The sequence below is a fragment of the Camelus ferus genome, chromosome 7, assembly GCF_009834535.1.
Source record: "Camelus ferus isolate YT-003-E chromosome 7, BCGSAC_Cfer_1.0, whole genome shotgun sequence".
In the NCBI taxonomy this organism is placed as follows: domain Eukaryota; kingdom Metazoa; phylum Chordata; class Mammalia; order Artiodactyla; family Camelidae; genus Camelus; species Camelus ferus.
The window spans coordinates 75,166,846-75,185,337 of NC_045702.1; the positions used below are offsets into that span (position 1 = coordinate 75,166,846).

The window sequence follows — 18,492 nt, forward strand, 5'->3', positions numbered from 1 at the left end:
GGTACTCATTAGTGATACCGAGTTTGAATTTTAATTGATTGTAGTTTTCTATATGTTTAAAATATTTCACAACTTATTTGGAGATGAAGTGTCTGCCTCACAGTTGTGGTTATAAGGCTGACATAAACCACTCATGTTTGAAAGAAATAGTCTCAACGGTGGAATACCTGCAGCAGGTCAGATCACCAGGTAAGCAGCCTGTCGGCTTCCTACACCACCCTGGAGGCTCACAGATTTGCCATGAAAGCTACAGCCTGTGAACGCTAAAGGGAGAAACGATCTGACTTGTCCCGCTCGAGAAAAGCTATCATCTACATGTGGACCTTCTTTACACCTATTAGTAACAGCTTCATAAAGGCTACTGTTGTTTTGTCAGTTTGATGAGGCACATTTTCTCTTCCTAGTCAAAGCACAGGCCTCCCTTCAGGCCCTCTGAGAATCCCCGTGGGTTCAGAACAGGAAGCTCCCACCCTGAATCTGTCCTCCACTCTCTGATTTAGCTGCCACCAGAGGTCGATGGCTCTTGGTTCAGATCCGACAGCAAACTTGGGGGTACACTAGAACAGTGACAAGTCAGGAAACACTGCTATTACTAACGTAATACGAGGCAGAAGCAGACCCTGCTTCTTGGCACTGGTTACTGACAGCCTTGCAATTCCTCACGTGTCACCTCGCCTGGCTGCCACAAAGCCTAGGGCCAACCACTGCCTTCAGGGCAGGAGGTGAATTAATTTGGGGACAAGGCAGGAGAGGATGCTTAGCAAGTTGCCCTTTTTTCCCATTCAAGTAAGCTCAACAGAAAGTGACTTTTTTAAAGATCTGATCCACGTATGAAAAATAACCCTACAAAGGCAGGTACAAGACAAATGGTACGTCACTGGTGTCAATACCACGGAGAGAGCAGACCTCTGATAAGCAAGCAGGTCAGGCACTGCAGAACACCCTGGCTTGTCACCAGGATTTCACTGCTACCCCTTCTCTCAACTTCACGTGCTCTACTTGCAGACTGATAACACTTAAAAGAATTTCCTAAAGAAAGAAATACATTCCAAATAGATGAACTTCAGTGAAAATCTTTGAAAATGTCTCTCTGCCTAAGCTTATAGTTCTCCTCTTGTATTCAGGTCCTACTCAAGTTCTATTAGTGAGTCAGAGAACAAATTTCCTGTTTACTTAAAAATCTTCATTAAAATTACATTCATCAACCTGTTAAAAAGAAATTTGAGCAAAATTTGCAAATCACTTATTTATATTTGTATTTGTGGTGGTACTTTGAAGGCATGCTGACTCTTTCAGGTCAACAGTATACTAAATGACATCTTTGCTGTATGTTTTATGTGGAAGGTAATGTCTAGCCAAGGGATATTTAGGACTGTAAAATTCTGGCCTTGTTTGGCATGGATATCATCTTTCTGGTTTGATTTTGCAATCTTTATTCTAAATAACAAAATTAGCCTCTATTTTTCCTTATTTTCTCTTTCTTAAAATGTCTTTCGTTATTTCTTATCATTATCCTTCTCTTGAAATAACTGGCATTTCCAAAAACAGATGCATATGCATTAAAAGTATGGATTCTGGAGCAAGATGGACTGAGCACTCCTGCATGATAGCTTAATGATTTGGGGCAAAACACTTACCTTTCTGTGACTCAGTTTCTACATCTTTAAAAGGAGGATAATAGTACCAACCTTATGAGATGGTTGTGAAAAGTACATGAAGTAATACATGTACAGCATTTAGATCAGTGCCTGACACAGACTAAATGCTACTTCAGGGTTTACTATTGTTAAAGCTGTTGTTATTAATTTATTCCTAAGTTCCTGAGTTGCCTTTAAAAAAATTTTTTAATAGAGTCAATGCTTAGAATGGGAATGTGACTGCACTCTTCTACAAAAGCCTAAAACCAACTAATTTCCTTATATTCCTCCATCACAAACACTGGACATAAAACTTTTTTTTTTTTTTTGCAGGATGAGAATGCAGGAAGTGTTTATATGAGAAAAGGAAGTAAGAAAAGATCTGTAACTATGATCATAGGATATTTCAACATTCATAACAAAGGTGGCCTAAACAAAAAGATTACATGTTCCTGAAGGTAAGATGGAGATGCCTGTTTCCGTGGTCAACACGTAACAAGCAAGAGAAATGACAATATTGGATTTGGTCCTAGAGGCTGAGCCAGATATAACAAACAAGGTTAAGGTTGGGGCAGAGCTCACATTCTCAGCCATGTCACACATCTAAGTATTTTAAGTGTCAACAGGATTTACATATGGTGATACTGCGTATTAGAGAGAGAGAACTGACAGGAAACAAAGTTCATAAACAAACTAACAAGCATAAATTGTCATTTACAAGACATCCCAGAAATTAGAGGCCAGGCACAAGCTATCTTCTCAAAACATTATTAAAAAATTAGCATAAAATGCACCATTTTTGCCACCTGCAGAAGTAGCACATCTTGAAGGATATTCTGAAAAAATACCATTGTAAGGGTCTTAGGAAACACCCTAGTTCCAGCAAGATGACCAAAAGCAATTCTACAGGAGAACCAGAGCAGTTCAGAGCTTGATACAAGAATTGTGACTAATCTAAAAGAGAATGTAAACTGGGTCACTTGTGTGTTTAGAGGAAATAATTAGGAATTGCACTCAGCTGCAAATAACAAGAACCTGACTAATTTTCCTTATGATACAAGAAGGGCAGAAGAGGTATTACAGTCTGACACAGTTGCTCAAAGGTATAAATAAAGACGCGGGCTCCTTCTGAACTAGTCCACCATCCTTAGCATGTGACCGTTACCCTCAAGGGCACAAGATAGTGGTACCACATCCTGGCTAGAAGTAACAGGTTAGCGTAGAGCAAAAAAGCAAGTATTTGCTGAGTCCTTTTTAAAATCATCTTTATCAACTTTATAAATAATCTTTCTAAAGACCCTACCCAGTAGCCTTCCACTTCATCTCACTAAATTACAAGACAGGGGGAGCCTTGGAAGTTAAGTATTTTTCAGTAGACACATAGTTGTTCTCAATAAAATCAGTAAGAATGGGGATATTAGTAAATCACTGGGTAGACAACAAGCAATGTATGCCACATAATGAGACATCATGGAATCTAGCAACACGACAAGTTTCCTCCGATACTGTCTAGAGGAGAAGATGCCAGCCAGCCCAGCTGACAAGGGTTGGATGGAGAAGCTTTCCTAGATGCTGGAATCTGCCACTGAGACCACTGAACTCCATACTCTCCAACAACCTACTAGCAGCCACTTGTCCACCCATATAAACTTGACTACAGTGGGAAGACAGAATACACTGGCAGCCAATGTCTTTATCCTGACAAATACATTTTTTATTGTTAATGAACTATCCTTCCACCTCAGCACCTAACCACATATGGATTTAAGTTTCCTCAGTCCCTGAGGGGTGAACTCTGGGTCCAATATCAAAATCAATTTCTCTCAGTTCTAGTTTTTTCAAAAATAGTTTTGTATTTTAAAATTATTTTACATGGGGTTACAGACATACACATTGTAGGATTTAACAAAATATATTAAACTGATGTTATTTACTTATCTTGGCATCTTTCCTAGACTACCACCTATATACACAAAGTTTGGTTGTTACCATGGCCATTAACGAAGGAAAAATATTCAATTTAGGAACAGGAAGGTCTGACTTAGGAATTGCCTAATAAAGGTTTTGGTTAGATTAGAACTATACTAATCAACTCTTTTAATTGTAGGCAAGTCATATTTATTCTGGCTGGGAAGCACTTTCTGATCTGAGTTGATTTTTTTTTTTTTTTTTAACTTTTGTGACCCTCATCAATATACTCAGTTTGGAATTTCCCTTGAAATGGGCCACATATTGACAAGGCATAAAATTAACAGCTCCTATCTGTATATACAGTGCTTCAGTGTACCATATGGTAATAACTACTATCTAAGAAGCACCTACTGTGTGCCAGGTGCTTTATATGCATTACCTTATTTAATAACTGGAACCCTGAAAAAGGATATTATTATTTCTACCATAGAAATAAGGAAACTGAGGCTGGGAGAGGATAGGTAAGTTGCTGAAAGCACACAATTACTAAGTGGCAGAGGAAAGATAAGATCAGATCTCTCTGCTGCCAAAGCTTGAACTCTTCCCACTACATCATTGTGCCTCCCTGGACTTCTCTTCTTAGTGTAATAAGTCTGAGCTCTCAGCCAAGGAATCTCTGAATTTCCTGAGCTAGAAAAGACCGAGTTCACAGGTATAAAACAATAAAATAGGCCTTGTTCAAGAAAGACTGTGAACTTACCCCAGAGCAACACATCTCCCTTCTTGACTCCCAATCTAGTATATATACCAAGGTCCTCCACCTCCTTTGTGACCTGTTGAGTGCCAGCTGCCTTAAAAGGTGGCCTCACTGTTTCACAGCTGTGCAACTGTTAAGAGCCTTGGCAATGAGACCAGCAAGTACATGAGATGACTTGAGGTGACTGAGGTGGTGAGAGAGACAGTTCCTTCATCCATTTATTAGAAGAGTCTCTATGCACTCAAGCATATAAGACACCTCCAAATTGGGCTGCCTTTTAGATTCAAGCCAATTCAAGTGTGTGGTTTTTAAAATTCTACTCCCTCTCATGGTGTATGAACGTGCTTCCGTGCACAAACTTCAGACTCTGCAGTTTGACCCTATCACTGATGGTGGGGAAAGTAGCTAACTGAGAATTAAACAGCGACTGACTTGAAAGTTCTTCTGAGAGTTTACAGTGTGGGAGGGAGAGCCTGCTTTCCTATTAGGAATAACTAGCCCATGATTTTTAAAAAGGGCAAACGTATGTCACAGAAAGATAACATTAATGCTTAAAGAGAGAAATACAAAAGTTTGCTCACCCACTTTTATTACTGCAAGTATTCAATGAATACAATAATTTATATAAATATACTAATTTTTTTTCATGCTATAGTGAGGAGAAAAGGAGTAGAGAGGGTGACAGGAAACCTGAAGGGAAGAAAGAAAAAGAGAAAGAATTGAAGGAGCAAAGGAATCGAGTTATGAAGCAGAAGAAGAGAAAGGGAGAAGGGAGGGAAAGCAAGGTCCTGTGACATGAAGGAAGGGGGCAAAAAAAGAAAGACAGTGAGAAAATCCAGGAGGAGGAGGAGAGAGGTCATTGGAGAAAGCAGGTGAGGTACAGTCAGAGGGGAGAAGGGCAGAGCAGGAAAGGCAGAGAGGGATGCTGAGGGAATGGAGCACTTACTGGTGAACAACTATCACTTCTCCATGTCGCCTGGTATGTGGGCACCAGCATACGTCAATAATCAGTGCTATCTGAAACCCTCCTGAGTTCTTTTATGGTTTCAAAGAATCCTTTAATCAGCAAAATTTAATTTTTTTTGTTTTCCAAATAAAGTTTTACATTTCTCAGGAAAAGCTAATTTAGCATTAAAAGATAGCCTGGGTTTTCAATGTTTACTTAGGAACCTTGGAGTTCCTGTGACTGTCTCTTCGTGGCATTGAAAAGCTATCTAATCACCTTAGCTTTGTTTCTGGAATGATTACAGCTACCTTAAGCCACAAATCAACATCTGTACACTTGTAGTGATCCTTCCGCACTCCCCTCCACCCAAATCCAGGCCCTACACTTAGCTTCTACAGGAGATTGAACGAAAAAGGAAAAATTGTGTGTAGTTTTAGAGAACTGCACATTAGAAATAATTGGTTAACCTGTAGGCAGCACTCAACACTTCAGAAGCTCTGCCTTCAGTGAGATGGGCATGGTGGGTAACCAGGATGAAAATTACTCTCTAAGCTACACAATTGACACCAAAGTGAGATCACCTCATGTGGAATTTCCTGAGAGCCAAGAATATTTTTTTTAAATAGACCATTCCTGTGTTTAAACAGTCATTGTGAAATCTGCATATTTGAAAGTTTGATTCCAATTTCTGAAAATGTTTTTAGTACTTCTTTGTTTAAGGCAGATAAGATTGAAATTACAGAGTTTGATTATTTCATAAGTAACTTTAAAATCAATGGGATAGGAGTGGGGTGGATTAATCACCCAAAATACTCTTGAAGCCAAAATATTTACAGCAATGAATTTTCCTTTTCATGTGCGTGTTATGTCATTACCCAGACATAGTTTAAACCACTTCTCTGTTCACAGTGAACCTGCCCATTCTAACCAAATGCACTGAGAGTAGGGCTATCCATTTTTCCATTCTTTCTATTTCTATATAGCATAAAGAACCTTTAAAAAAAAAAAAAAGAACCATATTATTTTTACGTGAGAATATATACAAGATTTTTTAAATGCCAATGTTCAATAACTACTGGTAGCTCCATTTATTTATGCTTTTCCTAATGTAAAGGCTATTTGAAATATATTTCAATTATATATGCATCAGCAACAATTTGTGAAGATTAAAGACATAATGAATAACCGTCAGAGTAGCATTTGAAGATACCAGAACAATTATGGCTTAATATTCAACATATCCTAAATGATTGATAATGTAAAGTTCCCAGACTATCTGTAAAGTTGACCAATTCCAGAGATGGAAAAAAAAAAATTAACGATAGGTTTTAGATATTGCCTTTTGAATGAAACTAATTTATGAAAAAATTTAGAAGTCAACAGTATTGACTTTAAAATCTTGCGAAAATACCTATCACTTTATTAATTTAAAAAAAAACTTTATTGGAATACAATGGTTCTGTTAAAAAATATACTTACATAATTATAATGATACAGGTTTCTTATTTTATTCTTTAACATTTTTAATGAAAACAAAAATAAAAGTTTAAAATAAAGAGTCATAAAAATTGGAGGGAAATATTCTAATTAAATAATTTCTAGCAATGTAGTGCTGTGACTGAAGTAAGACTATCTGCCTAAATTACATGTTTTCAATTATGATTCTAAAGAACTGATTTTTTTTTGGTTATTGTTGGAACTACAACTCACACACAGGGAATATATATTAAAGCAATACTCTTATGATTTAAGAAACAATCTAAACCAAATCAGTAAAATAACCTGTAGAGAGTGAGATGAAATGTAAGATAAGCAAAACAAAACGCTTTAAAATGCCCGATTGTTAAAGTCATACACAAGCAGGACACAGCCACAGTTCACTTATAAATTGCATTTGACAAATGATTCCAAGAGTTTAAATATGCTGATTCCAGAAATCTGAGACATATAAAGGACAAATAACCACTCACCTGATCAACCACCCAGTTACCTTAGCAATATCAGACAACTGTAATTCAAAGAATAAAATCATTTCTTTCAAAGGAATTTAATCTGGAGTATATTACCAAAAATTACATCTGACATACTTATCATTCCAGTATTTGAAAGGTCACTATATATCGTGCTGCCTTTGAGTGGTGGTTTTTAAATGGCAACCAGTTGATTCCAGAACACATGTATGTAGAATAGGAATACTGGCAGTTGTTACAACAAAACACTCTAAATGCTTTATCCTGATTATATCTTTTTTTAGGTAAGTGTTTTGTTTGAGTAGTTGAAATAGTTTTTCCCGCCCATCTCACAATATGATTAAGTAAATAATAGAATGGAAATGTAGAATGAAAGAACTACCAACAGTGATATCGGATTTACAAAAAAGAATAAAATCCCCTTTTTAAAGCATCACGCTTTATTACAAGGTCAGTTCTGCTTAAGACAGAATTTTTTTTGATCAATATTTTAGAGCTTATTTTTCACTGTAATGGAACATTTCCCCCCACCTTAACACCACTGTAATAAAGGGAATTTGTCTATTCAGAAACTCTGATAAATTGTCTCACCAAAGACTAAGCACTTTCCACAGACTCATTTACCTATGCTTGGCTTTCATAGATATGTTTTCTCTAATGTCTGACCTCTCCTTGCTGATGGTGACTGAATAAAGTCCCATGTTGTGAGCAGGCAGGTCCTTATTACATGATTTCAGTGTTATCTAAAAGTCTTTCTATCTCAATATATATTATATGCCTGCTCAGTGATGCCAAAATTATTTTAAACAATAGAAAACACCTTTCCACAGCTGTAATTAAGACTGTGAGAGAATATGGACAAGTCACATTCACTATAAATTGGTTGCGGGAGGAGGTTATAAATAAAAACCTGAGGAGTGGGAGTGAGGAAGAGAGGTAACTGTGGAAAAGGAAAGGTGCAGACATCAACCCAACCTCTGCATGTTTCACAATGCTGCCCTGGTCTTTGGGAGAAGGAGCAGTGAATCACCAGGTGTGGCTGGGAAAGAGAAATGGCTACCTGACTAGACCATTTGGGTTTTCATTTCCTATTTTCCCATCATTTGCAACTTTCTACAAAAAACAAATAGGCAAATAAAAACCAACAAACAAAAACAGGGGTTTGGGCCTGAAAACCATGTTGCAGAAATTGACCATATTTTGGGATCTGTGCAAAAAAAAAAAAGAGGAAATTCTAGGAAAAAAGAAAATTCTGACCCTGAGACCTTTCTAATTCAACATGACTTATATGACACCAGTTTTTCGCTGATCTTCTACACTGTGGTGTAACCATCATGCAAACATACCATGGTTCATTGTGACTATGTCATCTCAAGAAAGTCACAGACATCAGAATTTGAAATATATGGGAAGAAGACAACAGAGGTACCAAGTGACTGAGTGAGGAGAAGTAGTAGAAGAAACCACGCACTGTTTACAAAGTTGCCAAACCTACAGACATTGTATATACGTGACAATTCTGTCTGATATACAAGCTTCAAATTCTTTTGTATTATGCTTTTGTTTTTGTTTTCAAAGATTTTTCAATAGAAATCTTTAAATAAATATGACACTTACAGAGACCCATAATTCTGAACCACTTTTGTCCTAGACTGACATTTGCCTCTCCATTTCAGATTCTGTCTCACAGCACACGTCTCAGGGCAGCTGATGCAGCCTGAGCTACAGTCACGTTCTGTGGTAGGTGCCCCTGTACACACCACCTCTATCTCCAGTGCACTCTTTCAGGTAAAAAAGTAAGAGCCATCAGGTGCACCTCAAACACCATTCCTACAAATGCTGAGTTCAATGTAAATCATAGATAAGGTTGACTTTTCCTGACATAACTGGTACATTTTTAAAGATTTAGAAGATTAGAAATAAAGTCTCAAGCGAATATTGCACATATTCTTAACTTTAAAAATTTTTGGCTGAATAACCTACTTTTTGGTGTCGTATAAAATGAGCTAACCACAAAAGTATAGCAGGTTAAGTTTTCCTATCATCAGTTCAATTCTTAAATAGATGTTATATAATTAATTTTTAACTAACTTTCAAACGTCTAAAAGAAAAAGAGATGCATGTAAGCATCATTTCATTTTTTAAACATTTCTTCTATCTATAGCAAATTTTACAAGGAAAAAGTCTTACTGAAGGCCTATAGCTACAGCCACTTTCAAAACCTAAATATTTGAGAAAACAGGCAACAGGAATTTAAACTCTTACAGTAACCATTTTCAAAGCTTATAATAATTTGATCTTCTTAAACTTACATAACAAAATTTCTACCTTTTCTGGTGGCAGAAAACGTAGAAATTGAGACTCCCCCACACAACGTGCAACCTGAAGTATTATACTTTATTCTTACGCTGTGTCATTCATTCCTTTTCAGACTTATGTGATTATGGTCAGTCTTAGGCTGACTTGTATTTGCTAGCTCTATAGTAAAAGCAAAGACTATGCCATATTTTGGTATTTTTAAGTTTTCTATGCTGGCACCTTACAAAAGATATGAAAAACAGAAAAAAAGATAAGGCTTTGTATTATTACATGGTCTTCCATCACAACTCGACAAACACACCTTTTAGCCCAGCCTTGGCTCACTAACCTACTACTCTCACTTACAGCTAATAACAGGCAAGCACCTTTGCTAAGGGTCACACCAAGTGACAGGCTCAATCAGTCTTTGGGTGACGTCTGGGTTGCCATCATACTGGCTGGTCCTTCTGGTTAAAAGATACTCATAAACTCAGAAAAACGCCAGGCTGTTCTCGGGTAAAGAATACAATAAGCGCTTTTATTAGGGAATGGATGAGTTATAGAAAATTAATATTTCAAAGTCTAAAATTTCATAGAATTAGACTCCTGCTTTACAGACAAGGCTGCCACCATGCCACAAGAAAGTTGTAAAAGCATTATTTTAATTCTCTAGAAAGCATTTTTTCAGGCTAAACATTTTAAAGCAGATATGAAGGGGTTTTTTTTTTACCTGAAAACTTAAGTATTCTTATTTTTTTTATGCATGTTTATCTGAAATGCCAGCTGCTTCATGGGTTATTACCTTCTATGTCAATAACTGTTAGCCTACAAGAGATGGAAACTACAGCATGAGATTACTAGACAATAGTTACTATTTGGTTGGTTATCAGTATTTTTGTCTTGAAATTCCAATTAACTAGTTCCTGTCATCGCGTAAAAGCCTCATGTAAGTGAAATATTCAGAAGTTCCAGTGGAAATAACAGAATATAGACAAAATCTTTTTATTTCCCTACATACCCGTTTACTAGCTTAACATATTAAGAAAAAATGCATGCACTACATAAAATTCTATTTCTTGCAGCTAAACTGTACCTTTTCGATCAGGTTTAATGTTGATGAAGGATTTCATAATAATCCTTTTTAAAAAGGTACCTTTAAATTATAAAGGTACTTCCAGCCCCTACCTGGAAATTAAAACTGTGAGACAAAGTCATTAATAAACATCACAGAGATCATCCTAAAATCAAGAAGCATGTTAAAAGTAACAGATAAATCAGAAAAAAAAATCAATTCCTGGCATTTTAAACATCACTTTAAAAAAAGAATGGAGCGCTGGAAGCAGCCTCTCCGTGTCAGGAGGGCTGTTTGACACCGAAGGAAAGGAGAGGGACCCCTGGCTGCGGAGCAGCGGGAACTTTGCAGCGGGCGGGCGACAGCGTGGGGCGACCGGGGACCGGGGCGCGTCAACCTGTCACCAGCCGGTCCGCAAAGCCCAGCGCCAGCCCCAACGCCACGCGGGTGCCCTTCAGGGAAGCCGGGAGCAGGACAAAGGTCTGGGATCCAAGCACTCGAGTGGAGGAAACATAATGCGCAGATTCATTCAAGTGTCAGCTGCCAGAACCACGACTGACGGGGAAAGACCCCAAGAATCCTCCACCGTTTCTCACCAGAACCAGCTCCTGACGAGACGCGTGAGGGGAGTGTGTGGTGGGGGGAGGGGGGGTGACTAAACCCCAACTCGCGACTCTATCCACTAACTTTGTTTTCTCTCCCTCCACTGAGCGCTATGTGGAGATAAGGGCCGTCACGGTTCTGGTTCAAATGACACCTTGGAAGAAAGAAAGGGATACAAAGCTGCGCTCGCGGGCGCACGGGGCGGCAGCGAGCGCGGACATGCTGTGGTACCTACCATGGTATTCTTGTCCCGGTACGTAGTAGGTGGGGTGGCCCGCAATGTGCAGGGAAATGAGCACCTCGCCCTGCTCCCCATCCCCTTCCAGCTCCCCGTGGTGGGTGCACAGGAAAAAGAAGGGCGAGAAGCGGGGGTAATAGCCCACCGCCGCGCGCGCTCTCAGCGTCGCCCCCAGCAACAGCGCCAGGAGGAAAGTCCGCGGGGCCCAGCAACTGCGCTTCATGCCGCCGCCGCTGCCGCCGCCGCCGCCGCGCGCCCCGAGCGCCGCTCTCTCATTCAGTTTTGGAGACGCCGGGACGGAGGAGCCACGCTGAGGGAAGGCGAGAAGGCGGCAGTGGGAGTAGACCGGGCTCGGGCGCGGAGCCCCGCCGGGAAGTTCCGCGGGAGACGGCGGCTCCCAAAGTTTCTTTCGGGCAGCGGGAGCGCGGGGCTGGACTGTGGGCGCCGAGAGCGCCTTGGCCGCTGCCTCGGTGCGCCGCCGCTGCCGCCGTCGCCTCTGCGCGACGCCCCTCGGCCAGCCCTGGGAAAGCGCCCGCCCCCCTCCACACCTTCTTAAAGCCCCGGGCGCCGAGTACCCCCCCCGCGCGCTCCCCCGCCCCCACGCACCGCCCCTCGCGCGCCCGCCCGGCCCCCGCCCTCTCAGGCTCGCTCGCCGCACCTCGTGCTGCGCGGGGCGCACGCGTGCGCTGGGTGCACGCCTCCCCGGGGCCCGGACGCCGGCGCCCAGTTCGCACCCGGAGGGTCTGCTGAAGGACGCGAGCCAGGCTGGCTAGGGGTGGTCGAGGGCCACAGGGTCCGCGAATCTGCTGTGAGGGTCTTAAAAACCTCCGAGAGCGGACCCTCCCGCCCAGCTGTCTGGAGGAGCAAAAGGAGAGGACAGCCTCCTTTGGCCCTCAGATTTCCCTCTTTTTCCTTAGAGGAGACGCGGGGGAAGGACGGGGTCAGTGGGGACGCGAGCCGGCGCCGGCTTCTTTGTCTGCGCAGGCTGCGCCCCGCGCCCCTCGGGGTTCGCCCGCCTCGGAGCCGGGGCGGCCCGCACTTGTTCTGGGGATCCGCCAGCGGCCCGGAACCGCGAGGGCCTCCTGCGCTCCCTACCCACCCGGGCCTCGCGTCCCTCCCACTGCCCCCCGCCCAGCTCCTCGCCGCAGCGCCCGAGCCTCATCTGTAGCCGGATTTAAAATGAGATTAAGCGAAAGTAGAATTGGCAGCCTTGAGTGGTGCCTGGAAATGGTGATTTGTGCTGCTTGGGTGTGGGGAATTGTGTGGCAGGAAGGGCTGGCGGAGTTGAGCCCCGACAGGCGCTCTTCCCTGGACTGTTCAGTTATTCATTGCTGCTGGGTTCTTCAGGCGGAGATGGTTGTAATTTTTAAAATCGGTGTTTATTTTCTTTAAATGTCAGCTACGACCAATGTCCCTGAAATGGGGGGAGGGGAAAACGTTCTGGGGAGATGCTGGCAGCGGTGATCGAAGCGAGCGGTAATGAGCTGCTGCACAGGAGGCTGCGGGGAAGAGAAATAAAAAGCACGTTTTTAACCGAGGACGGCTGGCAGGAGCCCTGCGGCATCCGGAGATGGGGGAGCGGGGTTGCCAGGTTTTGATGCCTCTCCCCACCCACCCTTGGCTTGCCACCAAGCTCAGATAAACCTGCACGTACAGAAATGAGTAGATTGTAAAACTGGAAGGGATGATGTCTTTGCCTGCATTTGGTGGGGTGGGTAGCGAGGGGAGTGTGAAAGACAAGGGGAGTCTTTCCGCGGGGAGACCTCTGTTGTCACTTCGTTGCAAAAGGAAGAGATTGGGTTTTTTCCCTCTTACCAGGCTGAGTTCAGATAGATAGAAGGGCCACTTCGAGCTGTCTTCTGGTTTCCCTTCCTTCAAAATCCCCGTGGGCTCAACTGCTGTATATATTTGATGTAATCATCTTTACCGCGGCTAGCTCTGTGCTGGTGCAGGCTTTGGACTGTAGGTGAATTACCTCATTTAATCCTCACACAACCCAGAGAGGCAAAAATTATCCCCATTTCACAAGGGAGGAAACAATCAGAAATGTTAATTTGACCAGGTCAGTAACAAAAGCTGGCTGTCAGGCAGCCTGGCTGCTGGCTCTCAAGGCTCTCACCCGGAACTGCCCTGAACCATACATAACCACCCTGGCTAGAGGGGAAGCCGCCACCACCACCTGTTCCCTGCAGGCAGGCAATGTTGCCTCATACAGAACTACAAGACACCCGCCCTCAGCCGGCAAGGCTGTTACCACGGCTTCCTTCCTGTCCAGTTATGTGAATGGAACCTAAGACAAAATCAATCACTACTAGAAAGAATCCAAAACTATTGAACGTCTTTAGCTTACATTTTTTAAATGTTTACTTATGTGCCAAGCACTGGCCTAAGTACTTTACATATTTTAACTCCTTTAATCTTCATAACCCTATGGGGAAAGTACTATTAATAGTACATTTTTACATATGAAGAAGCTGAAGCAGAGGTCAAGTAACTTGTCCAAGGTCAGACAGCTGTGATTGTGAGAGAGCAATGATATGAGCAGTCGTATTCCAGAGTCCCAGCACTTAGCCATTGCAAACCGAACCACCACAAGAAATGAATGCATGTTGATGCTGTTAGAAGGATGTGGCAAGAACTATTCCTTCTCTTTTGTCAGATTATCTCATTTAATCCTTACATTGGCCTGTGAAGTAGGTATAATTATCCTCATTTTTTAGAAGAGAAAGTTGAGATTCATACAAGTTGTCAAGGGACTCAGCAAGAAGAGGAGCCTGGGATCAAATATGGTCGTGCTTGGTCCTAAGGTCACAGCTTTAAGTAAAATGTCTTTAGTAAAGCACTGTTACTTGATCCAGGACACAGTTGGCATCTAATTCCCAGAAGGTCCTCAGTTTCCAGGAGGTCACCCGCTTTTCACTCTGTAAGAAGTATTCTCTTATCAATCTCTCAGCAAGTCTTTCTTAACATTCAATTTATGTGAACAAGTTTATTTTCCAATCTTCCCCTTTTTTGTGCTTTCTTAAGTTTTACAACATGACTTCGCTATGTGCATCTGGGTGACTTTTATACTCTTAACTACGCAGGCTTGGATCTGTGGCTACAGCCCCATGGTTGTTCATTAACAGGCACAGAGACTGTTTAAATAGTGCCCTGAGTGGTGTTGAGCTGCTTAAGAAGGTTGTAGATGCTTGTACACTCCACTCAGCAGTCCTTTGGACTAACATGTGTTTCTTACAGTTATAGAGGCCCAAGCTCGCACACCTCTGAGTCGTTCTTCATGGAATCCAATTCAACTGGTTACCATTGATATTTTTTAGTAATCTTTTAAAAAATCAGGAAGATACACAAGATGGATATAGAATCACCTTGAACACTGGGAATATCTTCCTAGTAAGCAGTTTAGGTCACACAATAAGGTGGCAAACCAGGTTATAATTCAGAACTTCCAGTTTCCCAGCTCATGTGCTCACCCATTTAGTGACCTTAGTAGAAACTTACTTCATCTTAGTGAGCTGTTATAATAAACATCTTCAAGAATATTTGTCTGGTCCACAAAATCTACAAAAATTCAAACTAATGGAAAAATAGATAGTGCTCTTCAAGAAAATTTGTTTGGTTTATATAAGAAAACTTGCAAAAAATAAAAAGTAATGTCAGAGGTGAAAACAGGTAAATCTGTGGGAAAGGGAGTTTTAAAATGGGGTAAGATTCCTTTTTAATTAAAAGAGCATTTATGTAAGATGATTATAAATCAATAAAAAATGTTTAAAAAAAAAGAGCATTTAGTCTCTTTTAAGAAGCAACTAGTCTACCAAAAAAATTATATTTAAGTGTCCTTAGAAACCATTGAGAATGACCAGGCATTCTCAAAATGAAAAATCTGATAACCAAAATTTAGAACTCCAAGGACAAAGACATCTACTCTGACAGTATAGAATATTAGACATTCTGGAAGACTTAGTTCCTATAAAACAACTAGATCCAGCATAAAACAAAATTTTCTTACATTACTGGGCTGATAGAAAGTAAAGAAGATCACTAAGAGACCAGGACATTATAAAAACAAACCAACCATGAGGGGAAACAAGAACCACGTGCCGTGAGGCGTGTGTGAATGTGGCTTCCCAATTACATGGGAACAATATACAGCAGCTGGGGCTGCAGATCAAAAGGGGAGGAAAAATGGACTTTTCAATAAATGTGCTGAAACAATTGGTTCTCCATAAGGAAAACAATAAAATGGAACCTCAGCCTCCCACCTAGGGCCACAGGCTTAAGTATAGGAACTGTCACTCACATGAGCTTCTTTCAAGGCCTTGAGAAGGGACAAGAAATGGGTTCACATAGTCATATGTTTTTGTAAAATTTGCAGAGTTAGATATTTTGACTGCACTGGTTAAGATCATTGTCCTTTTCTGTCCTAACTACCTCTCCACCACATTTCTTTGTGTAGACTGTCATTGGAGCAGCTGTGAGCATTTTTTCAGATATGGCTTAAGGAAAGTTGATTTGGAGATTCATTGCATTTGAGTTTAGCTGAGTATTTTGATGTGGTTTGCAGACACTGTGCGTTCACTTAAGTTATTGCTAGCTGCTGGCCAAGTAAAGTATGACTTCCAGAAATACCTTTACTGTCTGCTCTGCAGACCTAACTGGCGTCATGATCTGTGGGTGCAGATTAGAGGTTATATCATAGACCATGTCCTATGGCCCCTGGCACCAGAAATATGTGGATAGTGAAAGGGTAATGAAGTGTGAAATGCAGAGAGCCAGAAGGTAGTCTGGAAAATTCTTTCAATCATAAGATATTTCAAAATGTAAGTTCTCTTCTGTCAGAAATACATGAAATATTGCAGTGTTTACAATTACAGCTCTATTATATTTTTGATAGGATCACCTGAAATGTAATTTAATTTAACTAGAATTCCTATATTCAAAGGGTATAAACCTATAGTACCACCACAAACAGTAAGTACTTCTGTAAGTGAAGTCTTATGTTTCACCACTCCCAATCTACTGTGTCACATAGTGTGTCTGATGCAACTTGCTCTGACAGTCTGCTGGTTCTGGAAAAAGCAGTACACAAAATTGTCACTGGTGCAGTGGAATGGCCTGAAGAGACCAGCATTCCAGTGACATATCTAAACATAATTATCAGTGGGACTAGATACGTAGTACTAGTGTGAGTCATTTGATAGCTGCATTTGGCTGCTTCTGGTATGCCATAAATTCAAATTAATGATATGTTTTTCATAATTGTTAATTATACCAAAATTCAAATATGATGAGGAAGGAGTATGCTAAGAAATGTCCAAAAAGAAAAAGAAAAAAGAAAATGAGGTAAAGTTTTAAAATGTAAAAAACTATCTTACTAAATAAAAATAGGAACCAAAAAGTCTAATGGTCAATATTTTGAAGATAAAGAAAAAAAATCAAGATAGCCAATAAAAAATAGATGATAAAAATGACAATGGAAGAGTTAAAATATGAGAATTAGTACCCTCCCAAACATGAAATGAAGATGAGAAGGAAGGTGAAAATAAAAAAAGAAAAACACAACATATATGCTCAATAGGACATAAATGAAGGTCTGAAGCAGCTTCAATCTGACAATTTTGTTGACATGGATAAACACCATGATCTTTCTTTTTGTTCTGGTCAGATGAATAATTTCACTCAACACCATTTAATGAGAGTTTTGTAAAAAAAAAAAATGTTCAGAACAGTGGTCCCATTAATATTTATAGAGAACAAAATCACACAATGACACAAGAGCTTCTCAAATAGATATTTGGGGGAAAAAAGCAAGTTTTTAAATGGTTAAGCCACTATGAGATCCTATCTGGGCTATTGCAAGACTAAAGGATTGCTTTTATTATTCTGTTTGTAAACTCTCTTAACAAGACATATGTGTCCGTTAATACAAAATGGATGTTCTACCTGGATGACTTTATGAAGGTCCCTCAAAATTCATGAAGACTCCTTAAAATATAAGAAGTCTATGACATATGAAGCAGTTTACTGAAGAATATGCAGCCAAAAATGTAGGAAAAGGAGTATTATAAAAGTGAGGCAGGCAGTTCATTAATAAAAACATGCAATTTTCTGAGATTTTGTGATGTTTGTGTTATTTGCTACCTTTTTAAAAATTTGTACTTTGTTGTAATTTTTTCTCGTTCTTAACAAGCATTTCCTTTGACACGTAATTTATTATTTCTCTTAAAGAGGACCTCTAAATTATATATAAGTCTTGTGCTCCACAAGACCTGGACCCACCTGTGATGAGATATAATATTTAGCTATTGTACCTAAGCCATAGGCATGGCCTTACCCGGCGTGAACAGGCAGTATCATTTCTGACAAGTGGGAAATTGTTTCCAGTTGACTGTGCCCATGCTGTATCAGTTTTTACATATTTTGTATTTTTTTACTGTATTTTTAAAATTGAGGCATGTTTGACATACATTATATTAGTTTCAGGTTATGACATAATGATTTGATATTTGTGTATATTGTGAATTAATCACCACACTAAGTCTAGTTAACATCTGCCACCATATACAGTTACAAAACTTTTTTTCTTGTGATGAGAACTTTTAAGGTTTATTCTTTCGGCAATTTTCAAATATGCAACACAGTATTATTAATGATAATCACCATGCTGTACCTTACATACTCATGACTTACTTATTTACTTTAAAACTGATAGTTTGTACCTTCTGATTCCCTTTACCCATTTCACCCACCCTCAACCCCTCACCTCTGGCAATCACCAATCTGTTCTCTGTATCTATGAGATTGTTTTGTTTTGTTTTGTTTTAAGATTCCATATACAAGAGAGACCATATTGTTTTTGTCTTTGTCTGACTTATTTCACTTAGCATAATGCCCTTGAGGTCCATCCATGTTGCTGCAAATGACAAGATTTCATTCTTTTCTATGGCTGAATAATATTCCATTGTATATATAAATATATATATATGCCGTGATTTCTTTATCCATTCATCCATCAATGGACACACAGGTTTTCCCCTAGGCTAGTAAAGTGGTCAGGAAA

General features: G+C 40.2%; 1 protein-coding gene and 1 long non-coding RNA gene across 2 annotated transcripts in view; both read right to left on the reverse strand.

The window, feature by feature from the left end:
* Window positions 1-11,979, reverse strand: part of RELN (reelin) — a 444,603-nt gene extending 432,624 nt beyond the window's left edge. Inside the window, 1 exon segment of the mRNA XM_032484179.1 lies at window positions 11,430-11,979. Within this exon segment, the coding sequence (XP_032340070.1) occupies window positions 11,430-11,655 (226 nt within the window). The 5' untranslated portion in view covers window positions 11,656-11,979.
* Window positions 11,980-12,768: 789 nt separating this feature from the next.
* Window positions 12,769-18,492, reverse strand: part of LOC116665032 — a 44,458-nt gene continuing 38,734 nt past the window's right edge. The window contains exon 7 of the long non-coding RNA XR_004321618.1: window positions 12,769-14,353. This is a non-coding gene — a long non-coding RNA (uncharacterized LOC116665032). The remainder of the gene's footprint in view (window positions 14,354-18,492) is intronic.